The sequence below is a fragment of the Chionomys nivalis genome, chromosome 22, assembly GCF_950005125.1.
Source record: "Chionomys nivalis chromosome 22, mChiNiv1.1, whole genome shotgun sequence".
In the NCBI taxonomy this organism is placed as follows: Eukaryota; Metazoa; Chordata; class Mammalia; order Rodentia; family Cricetidae; genus Chionomys; species Chionomys nivalis.
Window position 1 is genome coordinate 12,677,681 of NC_080107.1, and position 27,712 is coordinate 12,705,392.

The 27,712-nt window shown below is 45.6% G+C and overlaps 1 protein-coding gene across 1 annotated transcript in view; it reads right to left on the reverse strand.

Moving 5' to 3' along the window:
* Positions 1-27,712, reverse strand: part of Myo3b (myosin IIIB) — a 283,171-nt gene that overhangs the window by 38,717 nt on the left and 216,742 nt on the right. The window contains exons 29-30 of the mRNA XM_057755693.1: positions 16,120-16,204; positions 15,153-15,249 (exon numbers count right to left, since the gene is read on the reverse strand). Coding sequence (XP_057611676.1) covers positions 15,153-15,249; positions 16,120-16,204 — 182 coding nt within the window. The remainder of the gene's footprint in view (positions 1-15,152; positions 15,250-16,119; positions 16,205-27,712) is intronic.

Genomic DNA, 27,712 nt, shown 5'->3' on the forward strand with positions numbered 1-27,712 from the left:
GCCATGGCTGAGCCGGTGCCATAGGGACTGGAAATCCTGCCAAGCTTCTGCCTGAGCGGAGTGCCCACTGTGGGGCCATGGGGCACAGACAGCAGTTAAAATATCAGTAGATTCAGGTGTGGCTGCTAACCCGACAGAAACATCCTGAGTTTGGGACCACTCGGTCTTCGAATGACTGCAGAGTTAAATGAACAGAGATGGAAAGAGGGCAGTCCGCTCCTCCTTGCTCGGCCTACATGGAGTACAGGTTTAAGGCTAGCTCTTTAGGGACAGAAACCAAGTTTTATACACAGCTCATTAAAGGTTTCTAAAGACAAAGACTCAGGACAATCGGATCTTTGTCTTCTTGCAAGGCATTCCCCTGAACTCTAGCTTCATTCTATCTTCCCTTAACCTTTCTTCCGATCTGAGCTGAGTTCCATATTTGAGAAGGTGCTCCAGGGGTGGGGTCCTTAACCGTAGGCCTCCTGATCTAAGGACCAAAGTGACTCCCAGTTTTCCAGGAACGATGCTTCCTATCTGGATAAGTGTGGTCGATGGTAGCTGCTTCCTTATCTGGGAAACAGAGTGCTTTGTTATTTTGTTCACAAAGATCCAATATAAAACATTAATTTTTCTTTTATAGCATAAAGAACCCTTTAACATAGAAGAGTTAATTAAAAAGGGCGGGGGAGATGGCTTAGTGGCTAAATTAGGGCAAGCTTAAGAACCTACACAGGAATTCCCACTATCCAAGGAAAAACTGAATGCGGCACATCTGTAACCCTAGCACTCCTGTGGGGAGAGGGGCAGTTCACAGGTTAGCTAGCACAAAGCTATGCAGTGGGGAACAACAGAGACCTTGTCTCAAACAAGGTAGCGTGAGGTCTGACACTTAACTTTTGACTTTCACACATGCACTATGGCACACACACACACACACACACACACACACACACACACACATTTTTCAGAGGGAAGCCACACCCACCACCTCGACTACAACCCAAAGTTCTGGGCCCAGGCCTGCTTTCCTTTATTATCCCGTCCCCTGCCCCTGTTACAGCAACTGTAGACTTTCTCCCTAAACTGGAAAACTCTTTCTACAGCCAGGAATGTTTGTGCAAGAGCTAAGTCTGTTTTCCCAAAATCGGAAACAATAGTCCCGGAAGTTTAGTCCTTTCATCCCGGTCTTCCCCAAATACCACACTGGTTTCATGGTCTCCTTCCAGATTTGCTCCATTGAGTTTAGTAGAAGTTAACACTCTGTGTTCAAATGACCAGTGTTGCCTAACGATGGGCACCCTGTGAAGGCTAAGGTCCGGCAGACAGCACTCCTGAAGTGTCAGATTCTAGGAGTTAGAGACCATGACTCCTGCTTTGCTTGGGATCACCACTCAGAGTGTGGAGCCTGAGAGACAGCAGACTGGCTTCACAGTCCCCCTTCCCCTCTCTCCTTCCCTCCTGCCCCCCATCCCATTCTCTCCCAGAAAGGCAATGACTCTCCACGGTAGCACATAGTGAATGGGCAGGCCATGTACTCCCGAGAGCCTCCTCCTGAGGCTGCATTAACCACCCTGGCATCCTCATAACCCAAACTGGTTTAACTTAATCAGCACCAAGAACTTCCTGTATCCCCACTGTCCCGGGGAAGGCAATAGGACTATTGCTTTTTAGCTAGTGCTCTCTGGGAAAGTATTTGGACCCCAAATAAAGGATTATGGGCTCAAAATGATTATGTTCATAGTTCTATAACTTTCTACTATTTCCAGATGCTATTTCTACTCTTCCTCTAACAGGGTTAGATGGCGAAACAGTGGGCTAAAGGCTTAAAAATAGCTTTGGGTACAAAATACCAATTTACTATCTGGACATGTATTGCTGTCTGTGATCCCAACATTTGTGATTCTCGAGTGAGCCTGCGAATTCCCTTCCCTTGGCCCGAGGTAATCTCAGCACTTGGCAGGCTGAGGCAGGAGGATTTGCAAGTTCCAGGCCAGTCAGGGATATACAATAAGACCTTGCCTTAAAACAGAGAAGGAGAAAGAGGAGGAGGAGGAAGAGAAGGAAGAGAAGGAAGAGGAGGAGGAGGAGGGAGAGAGGGAGGAGGAGAAGGAGGAGGGGAAGAAGGAGGAGGAGGGAGAGGAGGAGGAGGAGGAGGGGAAGGAGGAGAGGAAGGAAGAGGAGAAGGGTGTTCTCCACTAGGACACATGTACCACCGCTTTCATTTTTTGCAAACATTATCCCTGTACATCTTTGCAAAGACTGTCTCACCGTTCACAGGAAAGCCAAGTCGATGCACGGCTCTACGGTTGAGTCAGATCCTCCCAGTCGTTGCCCTCTCTTCTAATCCTGTAAACGCCTGAACCAATGAGCCATACACTTTCAAAGTCTCTTTAGTGCCCTAACCTTGATATTTCAAGGGCACCACCTGTATGAAGTCAGTGTTGCACCCCTGATGAGTGAAGATGTTCTAGGCACAAGAACCTCCATCCCTGCAGAATAAACCACAGCAAGCTATGGCGTGCAACCCTTATAGCCGGGGCTTCAAACAGCTATGGAGTTTGCCTCTTCTTTGAGCAACAGAAGATCCAAACAAAGTCATGCCGCAGCTAAAGCAATGCCATCTGAGTGGAAATTGTATTTTAAACACAAACAAAACCAAGCACTCCACATGCCTTCACTTTTAAACAGATCTGAGTTATTTATCATTGAAGTCAGTGTGGTCGAGGAGAAGAGGCAACTGTGCCCAGAAGGGAAGTCCCTGGCCTCCCTCCTCTGGTTTGCTTCACACTCGGCCCATCACCAGCAACACACCAGGCGCTTTTACTGCCTCTATTTATGTACTCATAATTTTACACGCCACTTCTTAAAGAATTCGGGGACTTGGAAAAATAGTTCTGCACAAGTGAACCTGATCCGACCAAAAAAGGCCTAGGGGACAAGTAACGCGCACATTTTGGTGTGTCCATGAGGAGGATACCTCTGGAAAGAACGGACTTATAGGGGACACCCACCTGGATGTGTTTCAGCACCAGCCCATAGCTGGGGGCTTGGGTTGAAATCAAGAGGGAAAGGAGAAAGCCAATGAGGACCCAGCTGCCCAGTGAGGACCTCCATCACACGTCCCAGCCAGGATAGGATGGAACCTCTCCATCAAATGTCCCAGTCAGGATGGGACGGAACCTCTCCATCACACGTCCCAGCCAGGATGGGACGGAACCTCTCCATCACACATCCCGGTCAGGATGGGACGGAACCTCTCCATCACACGTCCCAGCCAGGATGGGATGGAACCTCTCCATCACACGTCCCAGCCAGGATGGGACGGAACCTCTCCATCACACGTCCCAGCCAGGATGGGACGGAACCTCTCCATCACACGTCCCAGTCAGGATGGGACAGAACCTCTCCACCCTTATGTCATTTTCTCAGGTTTCTTGTCAACAGTGGTGGAAAAGTTAGTGGACACAGCCAGGTTTTAAGGACTTTGTCATGTTGCAGTCCACAGAGAAAATGAGGCTATGGGCTTGGTATGCAGAGAAGTCAAACAGAAGCGCTTGAAGTGGCCCTGCCCTGCGCACTCACTGTTTTGGCATCTCTCGGCACAACCATAACTCAATCGCACCCCACCACTGTTTCCTGGGTGCATCACACTGAAGCTCATTTGTAGAGCTTCTGGGTGGTTCTAATGTTGCTTGTTTTACATGTAAACCTGCGACAAAGGATGTGGAATTTTACTTAAAAGCAAAAAAAAAACCAAAAAACCTGTATGACTCCATTATTCCATCCTATATTCTATCAGACTATTCAGAATTTGGATCTGTGCTAAGACTACTTAAGATATAACTTCACAAACACTTGTGGCTGTTTCCAACGTAGGAAGCAGTAAAACACGTGGATTTCTTAGGGTGATGCACAGTTGTCACTGCTGACAGAGGTGTCAGCGTTTGAGGAAGAGCTGCTTAGTTTACCATTCCCCTCCCACCCCCATGGAGATATGAGGTCATGTAGATCTACAACACCCACATCAAAAGCTGTCATGGTAGTGTGTGCTTATAACACTAGTGCTCGTGCAGTGGAAACGGGCAGCTCTCTGGGGCTCATTGGCCCACCTACACTGATTAGAGATGCCCATGCCTCGGCGAGAGACCCCGTCTCAGAAAAAACAAGGTAGATGGCTAAGGAAAAACATCAGACTTCCACACAGGCACACACATGAATATGCATATATATTTCAGTATGGACATACACACACACGCATGCACAGACTTACCATTACTGTGTGATGTTTTATGTGAAAAAGAACATTATGCCTTCTATGATCCTCTGTTTTGGATTACCCACAGCCTTCTCTAGTATTGCTTAAACTCTGTAGTCATGGGAAGAAACTCACATGACCACTTGAGAATCACAAACTCACAAAGATTTAGTTGGCATTCATTTGATCAACCCCAGCTGGTTGTGATTCTGGTGAACAGCAGTTTTCACCCTCCATTCTGTTACGGAGGCATTGGGGTTATAATTGCCCCACTTCCCCTTCATCCTCTGCTGTTGTTGGATTTGATCCCGCTCTTAGGAAACAGACTGGGAAGACAGAAGACATGCTCCTCATGACCATGGATGCAGCACATGCAGCTCAATTATCTCAACTACAGATTGCTTATGCAAAAAAATTCTATAATCTCTTTACTGGATATCTCATTTTAAAACACAGTAATGTTAAGGGTTGGATTGGCAGACCACATTAAAGTCACAGTTCCCTGACTCAAGAATGGAGTACTGCATTTCATCATGAGGGATTACCATATAAACCCGGATTCAATCGTATGATGCTGTGAGATACTCAGACACTGCCTTCCAGGCATCCCTAGGAAGAAACCAGAAACACTCGATCTTCTTCAAGTTGCTGGACCTCCTCATCTGACCTTTGTGTATTCTTTTTATCAGTGTGGTCTCAGAGTTCTACAGATTTCAGTATCTTTACGTTTAGCGTGAATGTCTGTATTAAGTTGACTGGTGAAAATGCCCTTGAAGGAATTGGAATTTCCCTACTGGCCACTCTCAGCTCTCTCCACCAGACCAACAACAATTAGTCGCCAAATGTATTCGTTACTGCTCTTGTGGCTGTCGCAAAACCCGACCAAGCAAACTTGGCTCAAAGTTCAGGGGAGATCCAGTGCACCCTGGTGGGATCTTGGGTCCCCAGACATCAGGAAGCAGGCCAGCTAAGCCTCAAAGACCCGCCCACAGTGTACCACCTCTGCATCCAGGTCCCACAACTCCCCCAAGCAGTGCCGCCAGCTGAGAACCAAGTGTTCAAACATGTAAGCCTGTGATGGGCATTTTAACATCAGGCAAACAGATCCAGAAAAACTCAAAGAGCCCTTCTAACCGAATTGTAATATTTCATCTTTCCCTTTGTAACATCAACAGTGAAGGCCCCTAATCTCCTGTTTCAGATGTTTTCCTGTGAGGAGTGATTTGAATATCATCAGTTGGGAATTTCTAAGAAAATAATAGTAGAACTTCTGTGCTTTCTAACTCCATGTGTTTTCATCATTAAAATCAAAGCGTACTTGATGTTCTAAAACCTGCTGTAAGGAGACAGACGCTGCTGCGAGCATTCGCTGGTTACTGCAGCCAGACACCTTCGAGATGCATACAGGTCTGGGATTTCTGCGATGGTGTCATGGGAAGAGGCTTTGAGCAGAGGAGGAGAAAGACAAGGAGAACTATGCTCTCCTTTCTGGGAGGCAGAGACCATCCCTCTGGGCGTTTGCGTCCAAATCTAACGTGATAACCCACTTTCTCTTTCATCCAGAGTATCAGACAGTAAAACAAAGCACAGAGCTACCTCACCCAGGTACCTTGACTCTACAGACTTTTCCAAGGGCCACTGCCAATCCTTTTCTCCACTTTTACATGGAGACCGCCCTCATTTTCCTAACAAATGTGACCGTGCGAAACAGTCGGATGGAAATGTCATTCCATAGTGCCCCATCTTATAAGGTCCACTCCTAGGGAGACAGCTGTTGACCAGAAATACTTGCAGTGACTGACTGTGAGATCTAAGATGCCGCTTGAAATGAAGCTCATTTCTACCCTACAGGCTGCCTGTAAATAGTCAGCCTAGTGTTACTTTAATGAAATACCCAAGGCTGTTAACTTATAATGAGAATGGGTTTCTTTATCTCATAGTTTGAAGATTGGACGACCCTTTGGTTTGAGCTTCTGATGAAGGCATCAGGAGCACATGGCAGAGAAAACTTCACTTCATGAGCTAGGAGGAAGATAAAAAAGAAGAGAGGGAGGGACGAAGGGAGAGAGGAAGAGACAGAAAACCTTCCAGGGGCCTTGAATCTTCCTTGGGGGCACACCACAGTGACTTCAAAACCTTAAAGGGTCTTCCAAAGTGTTTACTTCCTCCTAATAGCATTCTCCTATGGGGCCAAACCTTTAAGGACAGGTGTGGTGGACAAGCTCACAGGGCAGCATTGCTGGGTCAGGTGGTTCATTAGCACCCACTCTCCAAACAAGGTTGATGTCGGCAGCCTTTCTATTATCTCTCTCTCTCTTTTTATCCTAACCTATTTAATAGAGAAAAATTAAAATTTCATTTCTAATTAAATTTTGAGGCAAATGCTTCTTTATGAAGACATGGGTCATTTGTTTCTTCTCATTTAATGTATTGTCCTCTAGCATTCTTTCTAAAGGTGGGGGTTGGATTTTCTCCCCTGCAATTTGAGGAGGTAATAAACAGAAGAGCATGGTGTTGAATGTGGCAGGAGCCTGGTCTGTCATCTGAATATGTAGGAAGGAAAGATGTTAGAAGAGGAAAAACTGCTCAAACAAATCATCAGGAGAAACTTAGGCTGATGTGAATATAAAACCACTCTTCCATGTTGTCTGAAGTGCTTGGTGAATGTAAGCTTTTATGGTTAAATACTGGGGCTGGGAAGGCTCTCAGCCGGCCATTAAGGGCATTGGTGGCTTTTCTAGAGGACCTGGGTTTGGTTCCCAGCACCCACAAGAAGGCTCACAACCATCTTCAGCTCCAGTTCCAGAGGATCCCATACGTTCCTCTGGCCCCTGAGGCTACCAGGCACATGTGTGGCACACAGACACACATCTGAGGCTACCAGGCACATGTGTGGCACACAGACACACATGCAACCAAAACATCCATGTATGTGAAATGACAAAATGAAAATGAAAATAGTTAAATCTTATGCCACAAGGTGTCTGTGCCAGATTTCTGTAATGTCTTGCTAATTTTAAAGTTTTAAAAGGCTTTCAATACGCACTACAAAATTAGTTTTTGGACAAACACATTGTATTCTTTACATTGTATTCTTTATGCTTCTACCAACACACCAACAGGATAGATTTTTTTCTCTTTCTCTCAACTTGGAATAGTGCCGTTTTATGCCACACATTATTTCCATGAGGCAAACCTAAATATTTGCTTTGGAATCTTAAAACTACCTCCTCTAGGTGGTTCTTCTCTTGCTTGAAGGTCTTGGTATCTCACAAAGAGGGACCTGGAGTAAAATCTGATGATTTGAGAGGGAAGACCTGACTCATGTGACTTAAAAATTCTCCTGTTTGTAAGCCACCATGAAGCCATGCTCTGAGCCCCGTGCTCAGGTGACTAAGTTCCACTTTGGACAAATATTACTAGTTGTTTGCTGCGGAATAATCCTCTTGAACACTGTAAAGATTTGCCATTTGAATTGGTTTAATAAAATGCTGATTGGCCAGTAGCCAGGCAGGAAGTATAGGCAGGGTGATCAAACTAAGGATGATGGGAAGGAGAAGGGTGGAGTAAGGAGTAGCTAGCCAGACACAGAGGGAGCAGGAGATGAATGTGCCATGCTAACGAAGGTACCAAGCAATGTGGCAAAGCATAAATAGAAATATGGGTCAATTTAAGTGTAAGAGTTAGCTAGTAATAAGCCTGAGCTATTGACTGAGCATTTATGATTCATATTCAGCCTCTGAGTTGGTTATTTGGGACCTGGTGGTTGGGACAATATCTCCCCTGCTTGCTTCCCTACGGCAGCCTTCAATCACAGGAGGAAACAAATGTAATCAACTCAAATATGTTTCCCAGCTTCTTCTGCAAATGAAGGAAGCAATGAAATGTGAAATGTAGGCAGAAGACATGAGTGTGCATTCTGTCTCGATTCTTCTTTCAATTCTGCTTAGTTATATCTTAGTGAAGGAAAGCTTCAAACTTCAAAACATAGATATCACACCTCTGATGCCACTGAGACCAATGAAACCAGTGGCCTAAGAAGTTAAAAAAAAATTAACATCTAAATTCAGATCAATACTAATGAGAACCAGAGAAAACCAGCTTCCAAGGACAACAGCGACAGTAATTTATATTATGTAAAATTGGCATATAAAGTAACCCCAGAAGCATTATTCCATTTTGTAAGGCACTCAAAGTAAAACAGAAAATGATCTTATTTCAATTTTTATGTCCCATTTTTGAGTATAGAATACTAAGAAGTCTCCTCCTCTCTCAAGCATGGAAAAGTGAATAACTGTAAAGCAATTGTTTTTATTAAAAAGAGTAAAAGTGATAAAGAAACTCAACATTTCTGTCTTTTGCAGAAGAATCCCATGGTAAGGCTGGTCATAGTGGTGCACTATTTGCCTGTTTGGAGGTGGGGCGTGTATGACTCCTCTGGTGTCCTAGAGGTGCTTGTGATATGTGATGGTTTAAATGAAAACAACCCCATAGGCTTATGGGGACTGGCACTACTGGGGGCGTGGCCTTGTTGAAATAGGTGTGGCTTTGTTGGAATAGGTGTGGCTTCGTTGGAGGAAGTGTGTCACTGGGAGCAGGCTTTGAGGTTTCAGATGCTTAAGCCAGACCCAGGGTCATGTTCTCTTCCTGCTGCCTGCAGATCTAGATATGGAACCCTTAGCTACCTCTCCAGCAGCACATCTGCCTAGATCTAGATAGATATAGAACTCTGAGCTACCTCTCCAGCAGCACATCTGCCTGCATATGGTCATCCTTCTTACTATGATGATAATGGACTAAAGCTCTGAACCCGTAAGCTGGGCCCAATGAAATGTTTTCCTTTATGAGAGGTGCTGTGGTCATGGTGTCTCTTCACAGCAGTAGAACCCTGATTAAAACATGATAGAAAGCAGCCTGCAAAGACTTGTGAAATCAACAGCCGATTTCAGGCCTCAGAGTGCAGCAGAGCAGACAGTCACTGGGGTCAACGCTCAGAAAGCTCTGTCGTAAGCATTGGAGGCTCCTATAAGCCAGCACTTGATTACCTGGGTACCCCTAGGCACACCTAGGTGAGTCAGAGAGGATACCTATCTTAATCCTCTTCTACACAAGAGCAAGAATGTGATGCGAATTTTCCTGGGCCTCACAGCATAATAAAAACTGTCCGATGAGGTGGCGACTTCCCTCACGGCCTGAATGAAATAATACAAATCTAGAGTGAAGAATGAGCTGGCTACGCATTTGAGAAGTGTCCTGGCCAGAGGGCAATCCAAGCAGAAGATCAAAACGCAGAGTGTGTCTGTGTTAGCCTGAGTCGAACTGTTCAGGGCATGCGCAGATACGACAGTACAGAACCAACCATGAATACTCTGTAAACGGATCCTAGGATAGTCTGTCTTTAACAGGTACCTCCAACATTCAGGCCCCAGGGAACGAGTCAGTGTGGAAGCTTTCCTTTGGAGGATGACTCCATCAAGAGCAGAAACAAACCCAGGGCTCTCTGCTCTTATCTGATTTTTCCACCAATGTCTGTTATTTAAAGTGGGGGTGCGCCCCATGGGAGAATCCAGCCATTGTGTCCTGGCACACAAACGTCTCCTTTGAAATTAAGAGCGCTCTGTGTTTGGTTCTCAGACCTGTTTGAATTTGTTCTTTAAATAGACTGCTTGGTGAAGACATCTGGCACAGACTTAATGAAAGGGATATCATTAACTCTCACCTTAAAAAGACTAGGCTTTGGGAAACCCGAGTCTTCGAAGATTTGTTATTAGGTCAGCGGCTGTAGGCCGGCTGTGCTCACTGCTAAGCACCCTCAGACCTTTCCAGATGGTGAGGAAAGAAAACCGGGGGTTGAGTCAGTGGGACCCTGATTCCTCTGCACATTGTTTAGGTGGACTAATTAATTAATTACACAAGCTGCCTGACATGGAAAATGCCAGCTAACTGCTCCCTGCGGCTTCCAGGCAGCACAGGTTCAAAACAACTAACCCGCTAGACTTACGGGGCTGAGGGAACGTGTGCAGTTTTAGCACCAGCAGAAGACTTGATCATTTGAAAGGCATGAAGGAGACACAGGCCTTTCAAAAATGGTTCCCAGTGGAGCAAAAAGTGGCCACTGGGAGTAACTAAATGTGACTAGGTTCATGCAGGGGTCCAGGATCTCTCCTCACAGTGAGCTCAGAACCTTGAATCTTGGTTTTGAAGGACAGGCCCTGAGTAGGAATCCTCTTACTCCACCAGGGTATCACGCATACACAGAGATTTTTATCCTTCATAAAAAAAGGCTTAAATATCGCGAGACACCAAAAACAGGGAGAATATGATTAAGGGGTTTGTGGTGGGAGTGGTGCTCAGTTAAGATCCTGAACGCAGACACCCAAACAGCTCCTCCAGTTGATGATGGTTGGAAGAAAAATTACAGAAAGAGAAACAACAGCTGGCTGGGTGGTGTATGCCCTCAGTCCCGGCACTGGAGAGGCAGAGACAAGCAGATCTCCGAGTTTGAGGCCAGTTTGTTTCACACGGAGAATCTCAGGCCAGCTGTGGTGTTTCGAATGAGAATGTCCCACACTCGTATGTTTGAATGTTTGTTCCTGAAGTTGGTGGAAGAGTTGAGGAAGGATTAGGAGGCGTGGCCTTGTTGGAGGAGGTGTGTCACTGGGGATGGGCTTTGAGGTTTCAAAAGTCCATATCGTTCCTAGTTAGCTCTCTCTGCCTGGTGTTTGTGGATCAGATGTGATCTCTCAGCTACTGTTCCAGCACCATGCCTGCCTGCTATGCTCCCTGCCATGATGGTCATGGATTCTAATCCTCTGAATCCATGACCCCAAATAAAATAATTTCATATATAAGTTGCCTTGGTTATGATGCTGTCACAGCAATAGAAAAGTAACAAAGACACCTGCCAAGGCTGTGTAGAAATTCTTTGTCACACATAGACACACTACACACACCCCAAACTCAGAAAAAAGTATTATACCTAATTTCAGAAAATGAACAGAAGTAAAAAGAAAAACCATTTCTACCATAAAATAATTCTATGTTTGATTTTAAAGCTGAGTTTAGAATGAAATAAAGTAGGCGGCTAAGGTTAACAGGGGAGTCTATGTATATTACATATGATATCACGTAAGTGACGATCAAAGCCTCTCTGCCCTCATTTCTCAGTCCTGCCATGGGCATGAGTCCTGGAAGCTGAGGACACAGCACCACCTTGCCATCTTTGGCAGCTGTGCTCCTGATGTCCTGGGCCAACGCCAGGACTTGGCAGTGACAGAAAGCACATCCCAACCTAACTCTCACATGGAGCATGCCAAGACTGGGCAGGAACAATCTGGGCAGAGGTGATGTCATAGGATTTGTAATGAGCTTTTCTACATGGCAGGCACAAGACCAGACTATGGGTGGTTTGGGGGAGTATGGGTGGTTTTTAATGATTTAAAAAAAATTTTTTTTTAATGCATTGGTGTTTTGCCTGCATGTATGTCTGTGTGAGGATGCTAGATCCCCTGGAACTTGAGTTAACAGACAGTTGTGAGTTGTCATGTGGGTGCTGGGGATTGAACCTAGGACCTGTGGCTGGGGATTGAACCTAGGTCCTGTGGGAGAGTAACCGGCGCTCTTAACCCCTGAACCATCTTTCCAGCCCCAATGTGCTGTTTTGAATAAGAATGACTCCCATAGGCTCATATATTTGAATGCTTAATCACTAGGGACAGAGCTGTTTGAAAGGATTGCAAGGATTAGGAGGTGTAGTCTTGGAGGAGAAAATGTGTCACTGAGGGTGGGCTTTGAGGTTTTCAAAAGCCCTTGCCAGGCCTAGTGCCTAGTCTGTCTCTCTGTCTCTGTCTCTGTCTCTGTCTCTGTCTCTCTCTCTCTTTCTCTCTCTCTCTTTCTGAAGATCAGGGTGTAGCTCTCAGCTACCGCTCCAGTACCAAGCTCACTACCATGCTTCCACCATAATGATAACAGGCTAACACTCTGAAACTGTAAGCCAGCCCCAATTAAATACTGAGGTTTTGTTTGTTGGGTTTTGTTTTAAATAAGAGTAGCCTTGGTCATGGTGTCTCTTCACAGTGACTAGACAGTGACCAAGGCAGGGAACTTGTGGCCTCTGCAGCACTTGCCTGGCAGATGCTCTCTCCAGGGCTTCCATTAACCTCTGTCAACCGGAAACTTCTCTCAGGCCTCCATCACCATGGACCCTGGGTAGGGAGGGAGGCCTGGCCACATAAGTAGACTCTGTCCCTTCTTCATCCCTCAAAGTTCTCTTCAATGCAGACTCATAAGAAACACTTGACTCTTAGCATGGACACTGTAAAATTCTTTTAAAGAGCCCAGTTTTGGACAGAGGCCTCACAGGGGGTTACCAGAGGTGATAGCAGTTGGTGTGTGGAGTACTGTTTGAATTACAGTTACAAAACAAAGGCAAACAAACCTCGTCTAGCACAGGAGGTCTTGAGTGATCCAAATGTGACTGTCACTCACTGACAGTCTTCAAGCTGCCTTGAAGGTGTCCCTTGTGCCTGACTAAATTAGTAAAGGAATTCAGAGCCATCTAACTGAAAGGAAAAAAATCAAACCAAGTTGAGATCAGTTTGATATCATCAAAGTATCCAAGGGAGCAATTGCTTTTCTAGGTACAAAAGTATCCAAGGGAGCAGTTGCTTTTCTAGGTACTTTTAGTGGGTGATTCCTTTTCTAGGATTTCTTTTTACTATACGTCACAAAACTATCAGACAACAAATCAGAAAGAAGTCTATTGAAAACAAACAAACATCAGGTTTTTTTTAAAAAAAAAAATTGAAAATTGGTGACCCAAGATGGATTCTGGCATGTAGAAAATATTAATAATATTTTTAAAATAAATATATGAATAAATCAAGAGAAGAACAAATGTCTAAGAAATACATCTTTACATAGTAAGAACCTGTTTGAGATTTTATATACTTAGGGTTAGGGTTAGAGATTATATACAATCCCATAAAGTATTCACTGATTGGAGTAATGGCGAAGTGATGGGCGCCTGTCTCTTCCTGAACATATTCATCTATTTGAGCAATGTGGGTTGGCTGGAGACAGTTCTTGGATTCCTTAGCTAAGGGCCCTGTCCGAGTCCCCCTTTTACAGGCTGGAGTGATGGCTGCTCTGGAGTCCCAGATTGAGCACTTGGGGTTTAGTTCCTGCCCCTGATCTACCAGAATCTTTCAGGAGCAATGGTGTCAGTCCCCCAAGTCAGAAGTCAAAGGACACAGAATCGGGGATCATTATGGGCCATGATGAACACAAGGGATTCTGACAGAGGGGACAACACAAAGCCACACGAGAAAGAATATACTGGGCGCGTCCACAGAGTAGAGAATAGTTTAGGGATTCTTAAAGTCCTTAAAGGAGAAAGAGACACCGGTAAAAATCAGCGCCCCAAAGCGAGACCAGCATAAGAGCACAAAAAGCCTTCAGTGACGTCAGAGTTGACTCTGGGCAGGGGTGGGAACACTCGAGAGTGGAGGAAGCAAATGGCACGAGCAGAGTTATGCTTCAGAAATTCTGCTCAGACTCCTGTGCATTAGAAGAGTCGAAGGAGGGGGAGGAGCCAGGGAAACCACTTAGGGTGGAAGCCGTTTTTATGAGTATAAGGGGAGATAATAGTGATGGCAACTGACGCAGGAGACAGCTGCTTCCACTGAAGGACAGGACAGCTGTGGGAAATACCTAAGAGCCATTTCTAAATGTCAGATTTACAACTCCCTAATGAGGCTGACTTTGGGGAGTATATTTCTAATTTCTAATAATTTCTAAGACTAGAAAGATAATGGTGATTCCAACAAGTCTTTTCTACGCCTTTGGTTAGAAATGCACTGTGTTTATTTCTGAATGATCTCATCACGACATGTCTCTGCTTCCCTCTGAGCCCGGTGATTTTCTGTGGGTTCTGGAGAGCACACTTAGGTCCTCTTGCTTGTGAAGGGACCAGATTTCATTGGCACCGAAGACAAGCGGTGAGGCATCTGTCTTTTGCTAGGTAAACGGGCTTGCTACCCAGAATGCAGAGGTATTCTCCAAGTCCATATTCATTACTAAACCAGAGATTTTGCCCTTGAATGATTGAATGATTAACTCTGCTGCAATATAGATATTTTTTTCTTTTTTCTTTTTAACAAAAGAAGCTTAGGAATAATTTCAGGGCTTTACAAGGGAAGTACGGCCCTTGATATTCATTTAAGCACATGAGTAGGAGGGTTAACTGCTACAGCTTATGTATATATGAATGTATATACTTTGGCTGTTTGAAGCAGAGTCTTGATGTAGCTCAGGCTGGCCTCAGACTTGTTATATATCCAAGGCTGGTCATGAATCCTGATCTTGCTCTGCTTCTAAGTGGGATTGTGCTACCACACCAATTTTTTTTTTTTTTTTGGTTTTTCGAGACAGGGTCTCTCTGTAGCTTTGGTGCCTATTCCGGAACTAGCTCTTGTAGACCAGGCTGGCCTCGAACTCCCAGAGATCCGCCTGCCTCTGCCTCCCGAGTGCTGGGATTAAAGGCGTGCGCCACCACCGCCCAGGCCCACACCAATCTTAAACTGCAACTTTTTGTTTTTGAGAGTTTCTTTGTGTTGCCCTTGCTGTCCTAGAACTCCCTTTGTAGACCCGGAGGGCTTCAGACTCACAGAGATTCTATCTGCCTCTGCCTCCAGAGTGCTGGGATTAAAGTTACGCACCACCACTGTCCGGGGTAAACGGCTACTTTTTAATATAACTATTGTTCCCAGCCTTTATGGCTTCTTGCTAGCATTACATCATCTTACCATCTGATTAGGTCCTGACTTCTAGACAGGCATTCATAAACAACTCACTGGAACGTATACCAGCATACAAATGGTCAAACTGCATGCATTCCAAATGTCTTCCTTACCAGGTTTGGGAGGGCCTTCGCAGGTGTTCGGTCTTTGGTGAGCTGGGGCAGTGTGACGTGTCCAGGAAGACGACACATCGGTTCCAGCAACTGAGAGCTAGCGAAAGAAGGAGTGAGGGAAGTGCCATTTCCATCCTCTGGTGAAGTAGACTTAAGACATGCTTTCCATTAAAGTAAGGGACCTGGCTCTGACTGTATTGATGGCATTTGCATGCTCTGTGTCTTAAATAGAACTGAGTGACGGTCCTCGCCTGGGGCAGTTAGGAGCCAAGCCAAGCCGCGGTACCTTTGACTTCAGCCACCTACTTCCTCCTCTGCACTAACGTCCCCCCCTCAACTACTTAGTGCAGGGCAGAAAACCAGCCACGTGCCAATTCTCCTCTTTACTTCATTTCTATCCTTAAGAGAGAAACAAGAAGACGTATAGGAAGGTATTAATCTGCCTACCATTTCTAAGCACATCATCCAGAGGATTTTGGTTTTTTTTTCTCTTTCAATCTTACATATGCTCGGCAGAGTTACTGGCAAAAACTGTACATTTTCTTCATTTCACCCTTTCAACATCAAATAGGAGGCAGCAAAAATTGGATCAGACTTCAAAGCCTGCTGTGGGCTCCAAGTCACAGAGAGACGCCTCCATTTCACATGCTGAATTCAAGCAGGGTATCAAAGTGCTACCAGAGAACCTCAGGTCCTCTCTCAGAGAGAGACTCCACCATCTGCAGCAGGGAGGACTCAAATCACCTCAGGGAGTAGCCGGCGTTTATTCTCAGCTGCGAATTTCCAGGCTTTTGATTCTCCTTTCACTGTGCCTCCCTGTCTCTCCACTGAAACAAGGTTCTTTAGCTAGGCTTTTGTCTCAAAAACTTCAAAATATCACTACAAGTTTCATGCTTGGATGGCTGGGCCAGGCAGTCACAGACAGGCTCCATGCCCACAGACTCGGGCCAGACTGAAGGAAGTGTACCTCAGCATCGGGACGTCCAGCTGCCTTAAATGCATGTTCCGAGGCAACATCACAGCCTGATGGGGAACTCCGGGCTTGTGGATGCCTAGAAGGTCAACAAAAATCAGAATCTGTAAAAGGCTTGAAAATTACAATAAAAAACTAATGGAATTATTATTGAGAAAAAGAAAAACATTGTTTTCCTCCAAAAACAGATATGCAAACTTATCCCTTCAGCTCCTGTTGCGTCTTGTGCCAGTCCTCCGTCAAAAGGACACTGTGTATGCAAAAATTGCTTCCTACTGGCCTTGCCTCTCCGTATTCCCACAGATCCACAGGCTACCTACAGCCCTAAGACCAGGAAACTGCCCCTCTGAAGTTATGTGTGTTAGGGAGCAATGCCAGGTTTGCCAGGTTTCCCATGCCAGGTTTGCCAGGTTGATATGAGGCTGTGTTTTCTGCTCAAGGAATTCGCCACACTCTGTAGCAAGAGGCACACATGGGTCCCATAGTCGGATGGGCTTGGGAATGACAGGTGGGGCATGGTGGAAGAGTCTCCTTGCTACAGGAATGCCCCTTCCACAGTCAATCCACACTGGACCTCTGCAGTAGAGGCAGGGCTGATTACAGGGTCTGAAGTTACCAGACCAAGAACTTATTAACATCTAGTGAACTTCTAAATTTCCATAGGAAAAAAACTTTGGCACAATTGAGCCTAATCAAAAGCACAGAACAAGGTTGAGTTAGCATCTTTCAGTTGACCTGGAGGCACATGCCTGTGATATGCCTTCAGGAGGCAGAGGCAGGAGGAATATTAGATTGGAAGTCAGCCAGGGGTGTACATAGACCCTACCTCGATAGAAGCCAGCGAGAGCAAAGCACTGGCCTCAGAGGGTAAATCTGTGTTCTGACCTTGCCTGAGTATCCCTGATCTCTCTCTCTCTCTCTCTCTCTCTCTCTCTCTCTCTCTCTCTCACACACACACACACACACACACACACACAAATATGTAATTCTGGGTAAGTTTCAAGTATTCTGGGTTCTAGCTTTCTTCAGCTATAAAGCAAAGGAACTGGGAGAAACTGCTCTTAAGGTTACCTCCAGTGCTACATTTTAAATCTTATTTATTAATTAAACTGATTAATTCATTTCAACCCTTGTGGACCATTCATGAATACATCTCAGTGGTGGTTATTAGTAGTGCACCCATCAAAAACCCCCCAGGACCCAGGGGAGGGACTGTCAGTTTTTAGCATCGCACACCTCGCACATGGAAGGTAAGGGATCGGAACGGCTGCTTTGCACATATTTCATCAGCACCTATCTCAGTGCCTGGGGCACTAAGTATTAGTAAATGTTAGTACATGTTGGGGAATATTATTTTAAGGTGTGTTTCTTTTGTTTATGCAGCATTTAACTCTGTGAAACTGTGTTACTGTGCCCATCTAAAACACCTGATGGTCCTAATAAAGAGCTGAATGGTCAATGGCAAGGCAGGAGTAGGATAGGCAGAGGGTATAAATAGAGGAGAAATGAGGACGAGGAGGAACCAGAGAACGAGAGGACACTAGAGCCGGTCACCCAGCCATAGAGTAAGAGTGAAAGTAAGAGACACAGAAGTAAGAAAAGGAAAAAGCCCAGAGGCAAAAGTTAGTTGGGACAATTTAAGTTAACAAAAGCTGGCAAGAAACAAGTCAAGCTAAAACTAAGAATAAGCCTCTGTATATGTGATTTATTCGGTTGCTGGGTGGTGCCCCCACCAAGCCAAAAGAATGAAAAATCGAACTACAAGTATAAGTTGGGTAAATTCCAAAATGTGTGGCCACATAGGCCAGGAAAAATTTTAACAGTAAACTTAAATTGGCTAATTATTTATATTGCACTTCTGGTGTTTAAAATGTTCTTAAATATCCAATGACATCTTGACAACCATCTGAGACAAGCACTTTTACACCTACAGTAGTGGAGAAACGTGCTTCAGAAAGGTAAGGTCCTGGGAAGGTTTGACTATTAGATAACTAACAAAACAGTATTCATTTATAAAATGTAATATTGGTTTGTTTCTTTTGCGTGTTTACACGTGTAGTATTTGTGCATATGTGTATGCATGATCTCATGTGTGTAGATAGGCACATGTGCGCATGTGTGCATGGAGGCCAGCGGTTCACAATGGGTATTTTTCTTGTCCATTCTTCATTTACCAAGGCAGGATCTCCCACTGAACCGAGAGCGGGCTAATTTGGTGAGTCTAGCCAGTCAGTTTGCTCCATGGGTCCGTCCCCCCCCCCCACTCTTTGCTTGCCTGGGTTTTATGTGAGTTCTAGACTGAAATCCACCCTCACCTTTAACAGGAAGTCCTTTATCCACTTAGTCCTCTCCCCAGTCCTGAGACACTGCCTTTTGAATCTGCACCCCCCCAAAAAAAGTTTTAAAAAAATAGGTCTTCAATTTCTGTTAAGATTTACAAATCAATGAATCTGTCATCAGAGACTATGAGACTCTTCCTTCACCACACACGTCCGGGGCAGCTGGGCCTCTCAGAAACGTTGCTAGTCTCTCCTGCAGATGCCTCCAGGCTCGATGAAGTTGGTGCATTTAACTGTGTGCTCTAGAGAGGATGGACAACCCCAGCCACCACCGAGAACCCTTCTTCTAGGAATCCACCTTAGGAAAAAAAAAAAAAAAAAAAAAGCAAGCAAACAAACAAACAAAAGCAAAGAGGCTGGCACCTAATTCTCTCATGTGACGGATGAGGGGCAGTACCGAGGCTGGCTCGCCACATGCTCCCCTCAGAGTGCCTGCATCTTTCTTCCGCAGTGAAGATCATGAAGCCAGCTGGCTCTGTCACGCTGTACTGGTAGCACAGTGGGAAGTCACTCTGGGCTAGGGTCTGGGCCTCAGATCACAGGCTCTGAAATTCCATTTGTCAGTTCAGTGAGGAATGATGGGCGGGGGTATCGGAGTCACACTATAGCCAAACTCATGGAGTTGCACATTTGAAAAGCAGGATGATGGGGTGTAAGTTTTGCAAGGGACAGGAAATTGGACCAAATGTGTCCCTTTGCTAGTGGGTCCATACATATACTGGAGACTAAAGTCTGTAGAATTAGAAAGTGACATCAGAGGACGAGGCTTGTCTCTTCCTGTATCAGGTTAAACCGTTACTGTCTTCTCTGAGATGAGAGTTAAGACACAGCAGGTGGCCTATTGAATCTCTTTTTCCTTTTTTGGGGGTGTAGAATTCCAGACAGGGTTTCACTGTTTAGCTCTGGTTGTCCTGGAACTTGCTTTGTAGACCAGGCTGTCCTCGAACTCACAGAGATCCACCTGCCTCTGCCTCCTGAGTGCCGGGATTAAATGCATGCGCCGCCCAGCTGAGTCTCTTTCCTAAGCCTCACTTAAACTGCCTTCTCTGTGTACTTTTATTAATTTTGATTACATTTCAAAAGTTATGTCTCATCTTGCATCAATTATAACTTCTTGGCACCTAAACAAATTGAGGCCAGTGTTAGCGCTGCGGCTTGAAAGCATATGCTAACTTCAAAGCAGAGCAGGTTGCAGCCACATCGTCCCTGGTGACTCTTAAACACAGGAGCGTTTCTGTCAAGCTTGTTCCTTGGGTGGCAGCTCTGGGAGAAAGGTTGCTCGACATAACTAGCAGCCTGTCCCTGTCCCTTTGAGGACATGGGACCAAAGGAACTCAGTTTCCTGTCCCTGAGGGGCCGATGTCAAGCAACCCGGCAGGCAAGGTGCTCCAAGCAGGTTGTGTGAACAGAGTAGGCCTCCGCGACCCTAGAAGGGAGGCAGGTTTTAGATACATGCACCCCCAGCTGTCTTTATGGACCGATTACCATGAGAAAGAAGAGAGTGGAAGTGGTTCCAGTACATTCAAACCACAAAGGTAAATGAAGCTATGTAAGGCGGTTGGGGGGGGGGGCGGCGGCTCGGGACACCGTTCTTTGTTTGATATGGGATTTCCCTGTGTTGAAGCCAATGTGCTGACTTGAGACTGGCAATTTTCATTTTAACTAGATCTAGGTAGTTCTAGCTACCTCTCAAGGTTTCTTAGGGTGTGTGTGCATCTGTTATATACGTGTGTGGTATATGTTCAGGTGTGTGTGTGTGGACACAGACCAAGAATGAAGCCTGTGAGAATTCTGAGGGCTTGTGAGAAAACTTTATGAAAATTAGACAAGAGTCATGTGATCTCAGTTTCAGGATTCTTTAAAACCCAGAATTGCCCTTGGAATGTGTTTGCGTGCTCTTCCAAAGTGTAGCGGACAGGAGCGAGTTCGCTTCAGCTGTTGCTATTCATATATGTCTCTGTGCAGAAACATGTTTTGCCGCGTGCGACTTGTCCTTGGGATTGGGCACTTTACCCAGGTGACTCGCCCTCAGAGTTTATTGTGTCTGATGCTCTGAACAAAGCTGGCTATTGCATGAGACTTTAGTCCAGCTCATTTTCAGGCTCCTCTCTCCTAGGTTCATGCCAGCACAGAGGTCAGGGGACATCAGGGTCCTGCTCTATCATCCTCTCCCCTATGCCTCTGAGACGGCAGCTCTCATTGGCTTTGTAGCTAAGCCGACAGCGAGCAAGCTCCAGTGACCCTCATGTCTCTGGTCCCAACAGTGCTGGAGTTGCAGGCAAGCACAGCCTTGGTTTTTCATGTGGGTTCCGGCATCTGAACTCGGGTCTTCACGCCTGCACAGCAAGCATCTCTCTCGCTCTATCATTCAGTTCTAATAAGGAATAAAGAACTCTTCAAGGGCTGGGGGTATAAAGTAGGGGGCAGTCCAGCATCCCCAGCACTGCCCCGGCTCTACCCTGGTTTGTTCCATGTGGGTGTTGTTACCTATTTCCACCTCATGTGCCCACTAGCTTTGAACACACAGAGTAGAAGGGATAAGTTATTTTTTTTTAAAAAAAGCACAGACTATTGCATTCAGTTCACAAGCATCTAAATGCATGCATTGCTGAATTTTTCACTACAAAAATTAAATGTATACAATGTTTTACTTTTCCCACTCATCGCCACCACTCCCACCCCCAGGGGATGCACCCGTCAAGCCCCAGGGAAATCTGGGTTGTGGTCACATTTCCTGCCTGTGAATGTCAACCTCTCATACACACGTGACTGTGGCTCAGACTAGCCATCCTATGAAGCCTTCTGTCTCCACCTCCAACCCCTCTGCCTTTCTTAGCTGAGGGACAGTTACGAAGCCAGGCCCCTGAATTTCCATAATCACTAATCTGTGAATATATACCAACATCTTCTTTTCTGACCAAAATAAACAGCTAACAGACCTGACAGCAAAATATTTCCCATTCTTTTTTTTTTTTCAGATTAAAGACTATTTTCTGTGATGAAAAGTGATACATATTCCCTTTGCACTGTCTCTTATATAGGTACCAAAGGAGAAGATAATACGGGTAGGGATAACCTTCGTACCTAGAAAAAAAATTAATGTCTTTTCAGATCAGCATTTTAGCCCTCCTTTCGTAATTCTGAGCATATTTTATATATTATAACTGCATAATACCCACATATGCAAAGATACATGCATACCATCATATTTATGGTTGCACAATGTTCCAGTGAGTGACTGGCATAAGAAAATTGAATAATCATGTTTTAAATATTAAAATTGCATCCACCTCTCTTACACCATCATATTTATGGCTATATAGTGTTGCATTGAGTGATTAGCACAAGTGAATTAAATAATCATATATTTTTAAATATAGACATTGTGTCCATTTCTCACATTATGAATAAGGAATCATTTAATACTCAGAGGATGTGGTTCTGAGTTCTAATCTGATTATTTCCCTTGGATAAATATTTGATGTGGAGTTGTTGGGCCTAAGGATAAGAATATCCTTTTCCTCCTCTAAGGATTTAAACCACAACATCAGTTTCTCCCCTAAAAAGCAACAAAACTTAACGTCTAGCCACCAATGTACGAAAGGTGCTATTTTCTGTATCCTCAACACTAAATGTTATCTGTCTTTTTAATCGTCACAGCTTTTATCAGAAACCGGTACCTTGACATTTTTCTGCCTGACATTTATCAAGAGGAAAATATTGTCATGAGCTTTACTGTATGGCACCACAGGACTACAAAGGACATAAGAGAAGAGGAAGGAACTTAACAGGATGTGTTTAGAAAAAGGAACCCAGGAGAATTGCATCTAACAGCTTGGCTTATGTTTTTATTTTTCTCATTTGTTCTGAATAACTCAGGATTTTAATAAAAACATTGAAACACACATCTCCTATCTCTCACCAGTCAGTGTTAGCGCCAAAGGAGTTGGATATGCAAATCTTACTTAAGTATGTGGACACATGATTGCTCTAAACTAGACCTGTTTTTCTGTTTTAGAACATGACTCAAGGACTAATCCACGTGAAGGACTCCAAGAGCTAATGAACGTTTCCTATTGTACTGCTTTAAGTCAGAACCAGTTAGGTTTGTGGACTTAGGCTAATTTCCCGAATCCTACTAGGCTTTTATAGATGATCATAGGTGTTCACCATTGCTTTTCTCCAGCGGTGAGCCTGCAGTGTTAATTTACGAGCTCTTAGAGTCTCGCTTCTTTTCTTTCCTCCCCTCTCCTGCACGACTCTATCACAGGCAGCTGTCACTGTAAAAGCCTGAGGTGGAAGAAGAGGCTTTTCCTCCTCCTGATGAGAAAGGTACCTTATTGGACAAGTGACACTCCACTGACAGACACGTAGAAAGCTGTTGTGGGCTTTTTATCAGCGCCCAGCCTCTGGCTGGGAAAAGGAATGGCTGGGAACAGTGACAGGATGTCTGTGATCTGAAGGCAGGCAGCACGGTCTGTCTGAGGGCCACAGTCTGGGCAGGAGGGCAGAGCAAGGCTTCATAAGGCACTGTGGTGGGGGGGAAGAGGGGGTGGAGTCACCAGAGACCAGGGCAGCAACAGAAGCAACCTTCTTGTTGCCTGGGGAGTACAGAGGGCTTGGTGGGATTGCCTTATTCATCCTCAAACCACAGCTGATGGTTTAGGTCCCTGAACACCTCCATTTCACAGATCAGGGAGAGGAAGCCAGGCCGCCTACCTGAGTAAGCAGTACAGCTCAGAATTCAGATGTAACCCGGGTCTGGCTGCCACAGAGCCTGTACTCTCTGTCCCCAGCACTGTTTTGTACAGGACACATCAGTTAATTGCACCATTATATAGGGATCCTAATGACTGACACCTGGTGCAATCAACATGAAGTTCTGGAAAATATTCAAGAACGGATTAAGAGATGCTCTGCTATATCACAAGGTCCCCTTTGAGCCCTGTCTGACCTTTAAACCTACCTTGTATCTATGGGGAATGCACACTACACCATGCTTAGGATCTGACTTGGTAGCAAGGCTTCTCTAAATTTTATATGAGCAATACGTATGACCCGTGCAATGCAAGCCTTTTCATAGCTCTCTGGATGCCATCCATTAATCCATCTGTCCATCCATCTGTCCATCAGTCCGTCCGTCTGTCCATCATTCCATCAGTCTGTCCATCCATCCATCCACCCACCCATCTGTCTGTCTGTCCGTCTGTTCATCCGTCCGTCCATCCATCCATCTGTCCATCCGTCTGTCCGTCTATCTGTCTGTCTGTCCGCCCGTCTGTCCATCCACCATCCCACAAACACCTTTCAATTAGTCTTCCACCATTCTCAGCCCTGAGGATAAAGTCGTGAACAAGGGGCCTGAGATTCCTCTGCTGGGAACCCAGTTCCCAACAGAGGTGGGCGGCAGTTGAAACAAATAAAAACTACAGAATGCTAACTAAAAGTCAGAGCCCAAGGAGAAAGTAAAAGCAGAGGAAGGGGCTGGAAAATATTGGAGGAGAGGCTGTGAGTAGCTTAAGTGGCTACAGAAAGTGACAGCTGAGTCAAGACCTTGGTAAACGAGCAGGAATGGGGAGGTTTGACTGTGTTTTCCAAGACGGCTAAAGGGTGGGAAATGCTGTTTTATGGCAGCCAGGACCAGAGGAGTGTGCGAGGACTTGGCCAGGGCGTGGGGCCACACTTCAGGATGTCTCCGTATGCTGCGCACATGGTTCAGAATTAGCTCCAAACTACTCGGGCTCCAGGTGCCAGATTAAACACAGATTAGATCTCCAGTCGAATGTGAATTTCGTGTAAGTGATGACTAATTCTTTAAGCATTTTCAGATACTTCTAGTAACACGCTTATATGGAAGAGGGATTTGTCTCTTTCACAAACGTCAAATGGAAGGGGGCAGCCCGTGCTTCCACTTGCCCAAGTGAGATCAACGCCTCCTTTTCTTCATCAATACACTGTAAATTAAAACCCTTGCTGGGCTGGGAGAAAATGATCACATCTGTGCTTTTAGGGAAAAAAGAAGAAAAGACTACTGGTTCTTACAAGAACGAAATAAGAAGATATGCAGGTCCAGAAGTCAGAAACAACGCACAGTCTTTAAATAAAGTTTTATATTTCCCGCTTAAGATGGACCCTTTACTTCTGAGCGAGAAATCCCTAGATGCAGACATGCAAAAGGGAGGCAATGACAAGGCCTCTAAGCAGTTTCTTTTGTGTCACCTCTGCTTCTCCCCTGAGTAGGTTCGCTTTCCAAAGGAGTTCACTATGTCGTCCAGCTGGGTCTTGAACTCACAGGCCCAGGAAACAGTCCTGCCTCCACCTCTTGAGTAGCCGGGACTACAGCCACTTGAGGAGTGCGCCTTGGAGTCGCTTATAGGTGGACCTATGTTGAGTCATAGATTTAGCCTTTCAAAAACTGAATTAGCACCAAGCTTGGTGGCACTCGACTTTCCTTCCAGCACTCGGGAGACACAGACAAGCAGATCTCTGTGAGTTCGAAGCTCGTCTGGTCTACATAGTTTCAGGCTAGTCAGGGCTACCTAGAAAGATTCCATCTTTAAACAAACAAAGAAGCAAGGGGACACTAGACACTGAAACTTAGATATTCTACTACAGTTTGGCAAGAGCGATGGAGATCATATGCATTCGAAGAGAATGAGGCTGGTGAGTTTGAGAGATGAAGGGGACCTCACTTGGGTTTTAATTGCAGCTTCTTGTTTTGGCTAAGTTTCAAACTTCTACAAGAGAGGCAGGAAGAGCAAGCCATGGCCAGGCACCTCTTTGCTTTGTCACAGACAGACAGGAGCATTGACAGACACAAACACACAAACTTTTTCTGGACATTTGGAGAAACCCCACACTCCTTTATCTCTTACCTACTTGTCTGTTTCTCAGAAGGAGGGCGCACTCTTACCAGAATGTGGTGACTGACACCAGAGAATTGATATTATTAGCGAGACGCTGTGACCCACTCCATAGTGTTCTGAATTTGCAAAATATCCCAGTGACAACTTTTGTGGCAGAGGAAACCGTGTCATCACCTCCAGTTACGTCTCCTTCCATCTCAGAGAGCCCTCAGCCCCCTCTCTGCTCTGCTGTGGAGCCTACTGGCCGGTTACTTTCCAACAGACTCCTCTGTCGGGGTCTGTCTGCTATTTCCTCGGTATTAAATCCAGGTCATGCTCGTTTGGCAGGAAATACACAGACAAGACACTCTTCTCAGGAAGCCCGTGCGGTCTGGTGGCTCCATCACTGTGATTCTGACATTTGGTCAAAGTGGCTTCTGCAAGGATCCTCTGTGTCCTTTAACTGCTCTCTTATGGGATTTACTCCGACATTGTGAAAATAGCTTGCTCTTCCCTAGTCTTTCGCCTGTTGTTTTTAGCACCCATTCATGAGTCTTGCCTAGAGCAATGATGGCTTTGGTGCTTGGAAATGTCCGTTTTTCAGTCATCAAATTTACATTTATTATTTTACAATTTTAATTACAATGTGAGCTTCCTTACACCTTCCCTATTTTCTTTTCCTTCTATTAACGTAGACTCTTGAATTCTTTTTACTCAGTGGGTGGGCTGAAATGCTCATTTTTCAGCATTCTTTACTTTGATACTCAAACTGTCCTGAATTTAGCTCTGGTTTAATATTAAAGGTTTTGGAGTAATCAACTCTGAAGTATAATAATAACAAGGCTTCTATAAAGGAAGAATTGCGCTGCCAAGATAACATTGGCTGTTCCTAGGCATGGGGGACTTCACGGGTCAGATGAGGCACCACATGCTTGGTGTGTGTTATCTCATTGATCTTTCATGACCTGGTGAGGGAGCAGTTGTGTCAATTACTCTTAACTATGGGGAAATTGAGGCCCTGAGAAAATGAGTGGGTTCAGGAAGGTTTTATCATCCATCAGAAGGTTGTGGGGTGGCCTCTGGGACTTCAATCTGTAGCAATCCCTCAAGTGTGTGTGAAAACCCCAGAAAAGGACAAGACTTTGCGAGCAGGAGTGCACTGTCCAGCGGGCAGCTCGCCCACTGAGCAATCTGACCTTTCTACGCACTTGCAAACATGGCGGCGTTTGGAAGCTGTCTCCAAGTCCATATCCTACCCCGCTTCGTGGGAGTCAGCTCACCCTGGCCAGAACTCAGTAAGGGAAGCATGGAGAAGGGAATAGAGGCATGGCTTGGCCATGTTCCTCTTGGAAGCATGCTCGGCCCTTCTAGATGCACAAAAGCCACACCTGGGCTTTCTCGGACCTGACAGACTAGCAGAACGGGAATCTGCAGATGCGCAGCAGCTCTTTAGCTCTCCAGATCCCAGGTGAAGACCAGACTGCAGCTCCCTGGGGGCTCCCTGGGGGCTCCCTGTGTGCTGGCCCACTAGATCTTCCCACAATACCACCTCCACCATCGCCACACTTAATATAAATCGCAGATTCTGCAAGTATCGGCTTAGGAGAAGGAGGCTGCTTCACGGTGGTGAAAAATAATGTCAACAGCTCCCCTGCCTTGAAACGAAAGTACAGTTGGCAGGGACAGGAGCAGCTCTGCCCTCCCAGGAGGAACAAACTAAAAATAAAGGGCACCAAGGTGCTTCCTGCCAGTCTGCAAATCCAAGAGGCAAAGACGATACCTCAACCTGGCACTCGGTAGTGCAGGCCAGCTCGGCTCCCTCCACCGGAGAGCAGCCATGTGGTTCGCCGAGTCAACAGCTGCCAGGCAGAAGCCCTCAGATTAACCCATAGGTGGTGTTGAACCACTTCCCATTAAGATATTTGCAAAGCAAACAAAAATGATAGCCCCACTCTGAGCCTGGGAGCCGGCCAGGAGGCTGGCTGTGCTTGTTGACACAAAGGGCCCTCTGGGGAGGGGCAGGCAGGAAGGCTACTCCTGCCCACATCCAGACTGTGTTGATCTTGGCCACTAGAATGGTCCTATCAGGGGCTGTTTATTATCTAACTTTCCGATCGCAACCTTACACAATCTCTGTTTCTCCGAAGTTCTCCGTCACACTCTTCCCCAAGAGAACAAACGTAGGCCGCTCTTGGATCTCCTGCTGCAGGAGACAAGTCAGAGCAGTGCCTGAGATGCGTGCAGAGAGGCTGCGACAGCATTGCTCTTAACATTGCATGGCCAGCGCTTGCTTAGGACAATGCAGATGGAAAATATCTTGATAGATCTGTGTTCTCACAGGTAAGAGCAAGGGGCTGCGAGTCACAAAACCAATTTGGGGCTAAATACTAATAGGTTTTTTTT